At 62.8% G+C, this 8,980-nt stretch overlaps 1 protein-coding gene across 2 annotated transcripts in view; it reads left to right on the top strand.

The window, feature by feature from the left end:
* The first annotated feature begins 494 nt into the window (after nucleotides 1-494).
* The window catches only part of GRAMD4 (GRAM domain containing 4), an 86,357-nt gene continuing 77,871 nt past the window's right edge, over nucleotides 495-8,980 (top strand). Inside the window, exon 1 of one of the 2 annotated variants that reach the window (XM_006164621.3) lies at nucleotides 495-592. Coding sequence is in view for 1 of the 2 variants with exons in the window: in XM_006164620.3 (XP_006164682.1) it covers nucleotides 1,060-1,073 (14 nt within the window). In the remaining variant the exon portion in view is untranslated. Of the gene's footprint in view, nucleotides 593-985; nucleotides 1,074-8,980 lie in introns of those variants that run through there. The other variant, XM_006164620.3, reaches the window with a different exon arrangement.

The raw sequence follows: 8,980 nt of genomic DNA, 5'->3' as shown, positions 1-8,980 counted from the left end.
GGTGCCTGGGAGGACCTCCGGGGGGCGCGGGCCGCAGGCTAGGGTGGAGGTCGCGGGGCTGGGGGCGTCTCCAGAGCTAGGCCGCTGGGGGATTGGCCCGGCGTGGCCGATGTCCTACTGACCCATTCCTTGGTGGGACCGGAGGAGAGCAGGGTGCCCTGGCCCCTGCGACCCCAGAGCTGACCTCGCCAAAAAGTTGTGGGCACTCACGCCCCCACCCCCTTTCCGCCCTCACCCCTCCCCTTTGTTTGGGACTTAGCCTGTGGGGCTCCGCTGGCTGGATTGACACCTTGGCTGGAGCCCAGGCCTCCGTGCCAGCGAGAAGGTAGGGCAGGCCTCCGTGCCAGCAAGAAGGTAGGGAGCGTGGCAACCCCCATGGTGAGGCCTCCACCTGCTCTGGGCGGGCCAGAGCCCCTCTCCAGACCCAGGCGGAGGGTGGAGAGCCAGCTCCGCCTGGGCTGCAGGTGGGCTGTCCCTGCCCTACCCGTTGGCCTTGGGGAGGGCAACCAGAGCCCTGGGGCCAGAGTCTGAGCGTGGCCTCCCCTGGAGTCAGAGTCCAAGCTGTGGTTGTCGCCAGCTCCTGTCTTCTGAGGTAGGAAAAGAGCAGTTTGGGGAGATCTTTTGCAGACGGTGAAGGAAATTTGGAGTTCAGAGCCCCTCCCACGCGCTGAACCTAGGCCCTGCCCGGGCAGCCCCTGAAGCCTAGCCCAGCCCAGTCCTGGGGCTTGCTTTTTGGGCAGGGCCTGGGCAGAGGGTCAGGCCTGGTCTCTGCAGGTCAGAAGTCGAGGGCAGTGGCTAAGAGAAGGACCTGGACATTTGCTTCCCTCTTGCACCTACTCTGTGGCCGTGGGCGAGGCGGTGGCCTCTGGTGCCTCAGTTTCCCCACCTGTAAACAGGGAGGGGCCCGTCTATATGAGGGTTAAATGAGGGCTGCCTGCTGGCAGGGCACACCTTGGTCAAAGGTCCGAACAAGCGGGCACTGGCCGTGCCCTTTGCCTCCGAGCTGCGGCGTGGAGCTCCGAGGCACTGCCAAGGGTCTTCTGTGTCTCCTCTGGGCACATGCAGTTCAGCTGGTGAGTCCTTGGCACTGTCCTGCCCTGGCTGGGGGGAACCAGGTCTCAGAGCCTTAGCTGAGCTACCCCGAGTCAGGGAACTCTTTGCTACAGACCTCCTTGAAGACCCCCTGCCTGTCCTGTGAAAGGACCCGCCTGCTGGTCTCCTGCTCCTTGGCATGGGCTGACCCTTCTGTAGCACTTTGGGATCCAGGGCAGAGGCCTTGAGACCACCGTCCGGACGGTGCAGTACTCACAGGGGACGCAGGGTTGGCCCCGGCCGTGAGGAGCCTGGTGCTTGGGGTCTTTGGGAGGGCCTCCAGCCCGCTGCTCTGTCTGTGATTTCCCCAGCTGCCCCCTTGGTGGTGGGTGGAGTGTGGCCATCCCAGGGGTGCGGCCGGGGGCAGGCGGGGCCTGGCCCTGTGCTGTCTGTCTCGTAGGCTGGAGAGCCATTTCCTGGAAACCGCAAGGGCAAGTCTCAGAGTTGTGGTCTGTTTTGATGGCCTGGGAGCCGGTTTATTCTCTCCTGGGGTGGGCGGGGGCCCTCACAAGGGGAGGGCCAGGTGGTCTCGCTGGGAAGCGGCAGCCTGTGGGCCTCTCTCAGTGCCCTCTTACCTGTGGAGTCCAGCCTGGAGGGGTTGTCGGACGGCTCTCTACCAGTGCTGCCTGGTGACCTCAGTGTCCTCACCCTCCTGGGCCTCAAGTCACCCTAGGAAACCAGGGGACAGGGGGATCAGACCTGGGCCTCCAGAGCCCTGCATGGGCCTCTAGAACAGCGGTTCTGGCAGGGAGAGGAGTCCAGGGAGACACAGGTACGGCTGCCATGCAGGCCTCGGGCAGCCTGGAGCTGCCTGTCTTTGTAGAGTGCCGGGCCGTGTCACTGATGTAACAGGAACTGGGCACCAGCCCCGACCACCGAGTCCCTGTGTGAGTGGTGTGCCACGGGGTCCCTCCCCTCCCTGGGGGGTGGCTGGGACCTCCTGCAGCTTTGCATCTGCGTTGGGGCATTCCCTCCGCAGCCAGCCGGCCAGGTCTGCAGGGACGCGACCCCTGCTGCGGTGTGGGGCTCCAGCCATGGCTTGTTTCTGGGGCCCGTCCTGTGTGTGTCGGGATGGGGGCCCTGCCTAGTGGCCCTGGGGAGATGTAGTGAGTCTCCCGCCTGTCAGTGCAAGGCTGTGCTTGCTGGGAAAGGGACACCCGTGTCCCTGAGTCCTGCCTCCCCTGCAGGGCAGGCCGGCGGTGGCGGCTGGGGAGACCATCTGTGTGCAGGACCAGAGGCAGCTGCCACAGCGTTGGGGCGGGAGGCCGAGGCGCCCTGCGCCGAAGGAAATTAATAATGGATGGGGCGATGAGGCGCGGGGCGCACAGCGTGTGAGGTGGGACTCAGATGTCCTTGCGGAACGGTCTCTCCTAGCTCAGCCCGGGATAGTCTGGCCGCCTGCTGGCGCCTTACTCCGGGCAGCCCGGGACTGGCGTGGGGCCCTCGGACTGCGGTGGGGGGAGACGTGTTTGTGCCTGACTTTTTGGTGGCAGAGCGATGGCACTATCGTGAAGTCTGTATTCTGAGCAGTGTCCAGCGAGCAGCACTGTGAGGCAGGTAAGAGGCCACGTCCGGCCAGGCGCGGGCCGGGGAGGGTAGCAGCCTGGCCCTCTGAAGGCCGCAGTGGTGTCCTGAATGCGTGCACAGCGTTTAAGGCCCAGCCGCGCCCAGGGTGTGGGCCCAGGCAGCTGGCACCTGCTCGGAGCCGCAGATGCAATTGGTCCGTGAACCTGAGAACGGAAAGGCAGGCCGACTAGACTCTCAGAGACAGAGGGAGTGGGAAAATGCGTGCCCCAAATCAGGGAAAACGAGTTCATTTTACCCTGGTGTCAGCACGTGATCTGGAGGGCCTGGGGGCCGCGGGGCTGGGAGTCCGCCAGTAATGACAGTCGCTCTGGCTGGCTATTGTGCAGAGCGCTTGTATTTGAGTTACGACGAGGGTTGTGATGATGTGTAAGCCCTGTGATTGAAGTCTCCTGCCGCTACCCAGGAAGACAGCAAGTGTTAGTCTAGCGAAAAAGTTCCTAAGGGCAGTAGGAATTGCTCGGTCGGCCGCCGGCCCTGCGCCTGCCGAGTGTTCTCCACGAGCTGTCTCACGGGGCTCATGGTGCCCACCCTCGCCCCTCTACACGGGAGGAAGCCGAGGCACACAGGCCGTCCGCTCAGAGCGTAGCTGGGATCTGGACTTGCGTTTGGACCGTTGCAGCCACTGCTTCCCTAATAGCCCCTCTGTGAGGTTCAGTCAAACCTCACGAACCCATGGTTCAAGTCCCAGACCTGCTGGCTTGAAAATCATGTCAAGCAGGGTTGGCAGGTGGCGTGGTGGCTAAGGTGCTGGACTCCCACATGGCTGACCGCAGTTCGAGTCCCGGACCTGGTGGCTTGCTATCTCTTTTTCTCTCTCTTTCTCTATCCCTCGCTGGTCAAATTAAAGCAAATAAATAAACTTGAATAAAAATTTAAAAAGAAAGAAAGGAAAAAAGAAAGTCACTCCGAGCATGTGTGTGCATGCCCAGGATCCCAGGAGGAGAATGGAGAAGGGACTGGGTGGTCCCCCCTGGGTGATTCCTCCCTCTCCGTCTCCTGCCTTCTCCGGTGAGCACATGCACGCGCCCTATGGCAAACCTGAAAAACCGTGCCACACTGGGAAGTCAGGGTGCACTCCGCCTTTGCCCTCAGGTGCCGCAGGCTGTGACGGTCGCCCACCCCACTGCAGCCCAGCCTGGGTGGGGGTGTCGGCCTCCATGGCGCAGGAGCCTGCTGATCTGTGTCTCCCGCCAGGGCGGGCAGAGGGCCCTTTGGTTCCCGAGGGAAGGACCAGGGGTCTCTGTGAAGCGCTGGCCTGCAGGGCCTGCCCTTTGCCCTGTCCTTGTCTGTGGTGTCCGGCCTGGACGGGGTGCGGGATGGCTCGTGAAGCAGACCAGAGCAGACCGTGTGCCGTTTATGTCCGCGCCCTCTCACAGATGAAGCAGCCCCGCACGGCCTTCGCACTTTCCCGAGGCTACAGGCTCGGCCTTGGTGGGGTGGGCTTGGCCCTGCAGGCTCTGCTCCTCACCAAGTCCAGTGTCTGTGTCCTGTGTCTGTGGTCATGTCGGTGTCCCATGTCCGTGTCTCATGTCCCATGTCCATGTCCCGTGTCTGTGTCCCGTGTCCGTGGTTGTGTCTGTGTCCCGTGCCCCATGTCTGTGTCCTGTGTCCCGTGTCCATGTCCGTGGTTGTGTCTGTGTCCCGCGTCCGTGTCCTGTGTCTGTGTCCCGTGTCCCGTGTCCCAGGGCAGTTAGGTGGAGCGGTCTTGATCTTGCTGCTTTGTGCTCTTGGGCAAAATGCTTACCCTCTCTGTGCCTCAGTTTGGTCACTTGTGAAGAAGACCGTGGTCTGTAAAATAGAAGGCGGATCCTGAGACCTGGCCCCTGGCCCACAGTGGCCAAGTCAGGGCCACCTGCTACAGGAAGGCTGGCAGGAGGTGGGAGGCCTGGCTCTCCCCTGGAGGAACAGACAGCCAGGGAGCACCCAGCCCGGGGGCCACTTGGGCTTGTGGAGTGCCCAGCCCCTGTCTGCCTCGGCTGGTGGTAGGCTTTCTAGGAGCAAGGGCTTCCGGGACCTGACGCCGCCTGACGCTGTGCCACCCCTGCAAAGTGGGGTCCGAGGAGGCAGAGGCTTGGCGAGTCGTCCCCTGGCCTTGGGAATGGGAGGGAAGAGGGGACTGGTATGCCACCAACTCAAGTGAAGCCGTGGTGGGAGGAGCCAGCTGGCCTGCTGTTGGGAGGACTCTGGGGAGGTGGCCGACCCTGCCTCTCCCGGTCCCTTCCCTGGATCAGTGCAAGTCCTGCTGTGTCTGCTTGTCCCCTGTGGACAGGGCTCAGCTGTTTGGGGCGGGCACGTGGGGCAGGGAGGCATGGAGACGGTGGGCCCCCCTCACGGAGAGGCATCCTTCCCAGCTCCACAGCTTCTGCCATGGGTCTTCGTGGTGCCCCTGGGGGAGCACACCCTGCCCCGTCCCTCACCAGCACAGCCTCCTGCGAGCCCCTGTCCATCGCTCCTGTCCCTCCCCTGCTGTCCTCTTCCTGGAGCAGACACTGTCCATGGTCACTGTCCACTGTCAATCATGATTTCCTTCCAGAAGGTGAGCTCCGTTGAGCCAGGCCTCCGCACCCCAGCCAGCACTCTGCTGTGTGTCCAGGAGCCGCGAGGGGCCTGGAGCAGCACCCAGGGTGCTTCGCTCCACCACCGCTAGCCACTCTGCAGCCCGACTCCAGGCCCTGGCATCCTGACTCGGCCAGGCAGGGGCGGGGGGGAGCAGGCGAGCCCGGGCGGGAGGGCTCAGTGCCCTCTGAGCTCCTGTGCAGAGGTGTGACACGGGGCCACCCGTCTAAACGGGCAACCGCTGACGTTGGTCTGTCTGCTCCCCCCGCCGTCCACTCTCAGAACCAAAGGAAAGCCCAGGCCGGTCAGCAGTCCCGCCCCGCCCTCTCCCTGCTCCGCAACCGTGTTTTGCTCTGTCCCTGCAGACCAGCCTCTCTGGACACTTAACTGGATGGAGCCCGGCCCCGAGCTCCCTTGTGCCCGCCCCCCTCACTCAGCAGACACGCTTCCCTGGCCGTGACGCAGAGCGTGCGGAGTTGTGCTTGGTGCCTCTCCCCAAGTGTGGCACCCCGTTCCGCACCAGGCCCGCCTTCCTGTGGTCTCGGTGGCCTGTCCTTGCTGCCCATGCCTCAAGGGCCTGAGTTTGCAGCTGCCCCTCAGCAGGCGTGATGCTCTTGGAGTTTGTCCGTGTGCAGTGCACTGCGAGCCATTTCACATCGCTAACTTCATCTTCATGGTCAAGCCGCTACCTCCAGGAAGCCTTCCTGGTCTTCTCACTCCCACAGTGTCAGCCCCTGTCCCTGTGTGGATCGCCCTGTGTGTGGTTGTCTGTTTATCTGCCTGTCTCTGAGCTCCTGAGGGCGAGACCCTGCTTCTTATCTGATGTCTGGAGTCCTTGGGGACAGGGTTCTGGCAAGTGTGTGATGGGTGGCTATGGGTGGGGGCTGGGGGCAGGTCCTCTGGGTCTGTCACAGACTGTCCGGAGTCAGTCCCTGAACACTCTGCCCTTCGATCGTCCCTCCATACTGTACGTGTCGGTGGGTTTGAAACCATTGCCCCGCGCCGTCCTGGGTGCTCAGGGCAGGCTTGGGCGTGGCCGCGGCTGTCTGGCACTCAGAGAGCTGGGTGAGCCCGGGGCCCGCCTTGCACTGGGGGCATGGTGGGTTTTGTTTTCCTGGAACAGTTTCAGACTCACAGGAGAACTGCTGAGGCCATGGCGGGAGCCCGTGTTCCCCTCACCTGCTTTATTATGACCCTGTGCCAGTGCGGACCCGTCCTTGTTGGCTGGAGCCCGGGTTTATTTAGATTTCCTCTTTCCTTCTTTCTTTCTTTCTTTCTTTCTTTCTTTCTTTCTTTCTTTCTTTCTTTCTTTTGCATTATTTAATTTTATTTATCCATTTACTTATTTATTTAAACTTGACCAGAGAGGGACAGAGTGAGAGAGAGGAAGTGAGAAAGCAAGTCGCCAGGTCTGGGACTCGAACCACGATCGGCCATGTGGGAGTCCAGCACCCTTCACTGCTGTGCCACCTACCAGCCCCCACAAATTTCCTTGTTCTTAACGTCCTTTTCCTGTCCCAGGGCCCCTGTGATGTTAGCTGTCACATCTACAGTGACAGTTTCTCTGACTTTTCTTTCCAATGACCCCTGTGTTCGTGGAGGTCCAGCGTTGGCGCGTGTGTCTGGACTGCTGGAACCGCTCCACTGGGTTGTCTGATGTTTCCGTGGCGACGCTGGGCATGGGCTTGGGGAGGAGCCCAGGAGGTCCAGGGTCTCTGGCACAGTGGGACCGCACACGCAGCCACACTCCGGGCACCCTCCACGCCACCTTGGGTGCCAGAGGAGGTGCCCGTGCCGTGATCTGGGGAGGCCGCCACTCGGGCCACCTGCAGTCGTGTGGTGAGTGCCTACATCCTGCAGGCAGGGTAGCTCAGGAAGGAGCTGGAATTCTCTTGCACAGAGGTATCTGTTCGCCTGTCATCCGTCTGTCCAACCGTTGTCCGTATCAGGGTGGATTCGCAGGCGCTTAGTTCTAGGCGGTGGGTCTTGGTCCGCTTCCTGCTGGAGTGACAGGATGTGGGAGGCTGCGTGGTTAGTAATGAGCAGAGGTTTGTTTGGTTCCCAGTTCTGGAGGCTCGGTCCAAGGTCCAGGGGCCTTCCTGCTGCTGCATCCCATGGCAGAAGGGCAAAAGAAGGGCGGGACAGAGAGAGAGGGGAGAGAGAGGGGCCGTGGCCGGAGTCCCAGTCCCATCTTTGGTTCATCCTTTCGTGGGCGGGGCCGTCCTGGCCCAGACATTCCTCCTCAGGCCCCACCTTCTAGCACTGTCGGTGGGGCGTGAAGTTGGCGCATGCTTTCAGGGGATACGTTCAGACCAGACCGTAGCTTCTGCCCTGGCCCCCCAAATCCCTGTCCTCATCCCACCCAGTAGCCCGAGTCCTTCCAGCGCCAGCTCAGAGCCGGGAGAGCACGTGGCCGCGTCATGGCAGGTAGGTGGGCCCAGGCGTGCCATCCTGCACCAGCTGCCCCGGCTGCGAGCCCGAGAATCCAGAGCAGCGCCCCTGCCAAAGCGTGCCAGTGGGACAGGTGCGGGACAGACGACCCGTTCCCAAAGGGAGGGAGTTGGGCAGAGCAGGAGCAGCCCCAAGTACGTACAGGGAAGACAGCCAGGTCTACGTGGCGCGCAGCTGCCTCTGACTCCTTACCCTGCATCTGGGCACCCTGAGGTGAGGCGCCTACTGCCCCGGCAGCACCCTCGCAACCTGGAGTCCCGTGCCTGCGGCGCCCCTGGTTCTGGGGTCTCGTAAGTGGCCCTCTGCCATGGCTCTGTGAGGGTGGGACCCTCATATCCTAACACCATCCGCAGGCCCCACCCCGACACTGCTGCACTATGGATGGGGTCTCCAACACTTGCTTCTTGGGGTGCATCCAAACCCTAGCAGGGGTGTTGTGTCCCAGCCTCGGCCTCGGGCTCGGGGTCCCTCCAACCAGCACTGGGGGGGCTGCAGCCCCTCCTCACTGTGGCTCACGAGGTGCTCCCGGCTCAGCGTGCACTTCCCTGCAGCCGAACCAGCCCCTCTCCAGGGAGCCCTGGCCCCTTCCCCTGGAGAACAGGTCACAGGGTGGGATCTGGGCGCGGGTGGCCTGCTGCTGGTGCCACTGCTTCCAGCCCGCTCGGCCGGCAGAGCAGGGAAGCAGGTCCACCCCACGTGCACCTAACGCGCCCGTGCCTGCTTCTGCGGTAACAGTGTCCGCAGAGGAACGCGCGTTCTCCCTGATGGTGGACTCTAATCTGGTCACCATCAGTCTGGTCTCTTCTCCTTGGTGGCCACTACATTTCCATCCCAGTGGGGCCACCAGCTCCCGCCCCTGGTTGTCTACCCACTAATTGTGTACCTGGAGTGCCTGTGCTGTGGGGCCAGCATTGTTGGATGGCCCCTTGGGAAGCCACGCTGCTGAGTGTGTCTGGAGTGCTGTGTGTCTGCACCTTTGGCTTCCGGCCTCCTGCCATTGCAATGTGGGCCTGAGAGGCTGGGTGGGGCTGGACCCCTGGAAATGGCTCTGCCATTGGGAGGGGAGGGGGGGAGAGGCTTGGGCAACCTAGCCCACAGGGATGGGCACAGATGGCCCTGCAGGGATGTGGGCGACCCACACGGATGAGCACAGACCCTCAGGGATCAGCACGGCCCTGTAAGGGTAGCATAGGCCCGCAGGGATGCAGATGACCCACACGGTGGGCGCAGGCCCGCAGGGATGCAGATGACCCACACGGTGGGCGCAGGCCCGCAGGGGTGCCGATGGCCCACA

The sequence above is a fragment of the Tupaia chinensis genome, unplaced genomic scaffold (assembly GCF_000334495.1).
Source record: "Tupaia chinensis unplaced genomic scaffold, TupChi_1.0 Scaffold143651_1, whole genome shotgun sequence".
NCBI classification, from domain to species: Eukaryota; Metazoa; Chordata; class Mammalia; order Scandentia; family Tupaiidae; genus Tupaia; species Tupaia belangeri.
The sequence above is the reverse complement of the archived record's forward strand: the minus strand, read 5'-3'. Positions and strand labels throughout refer to the sequence as shown.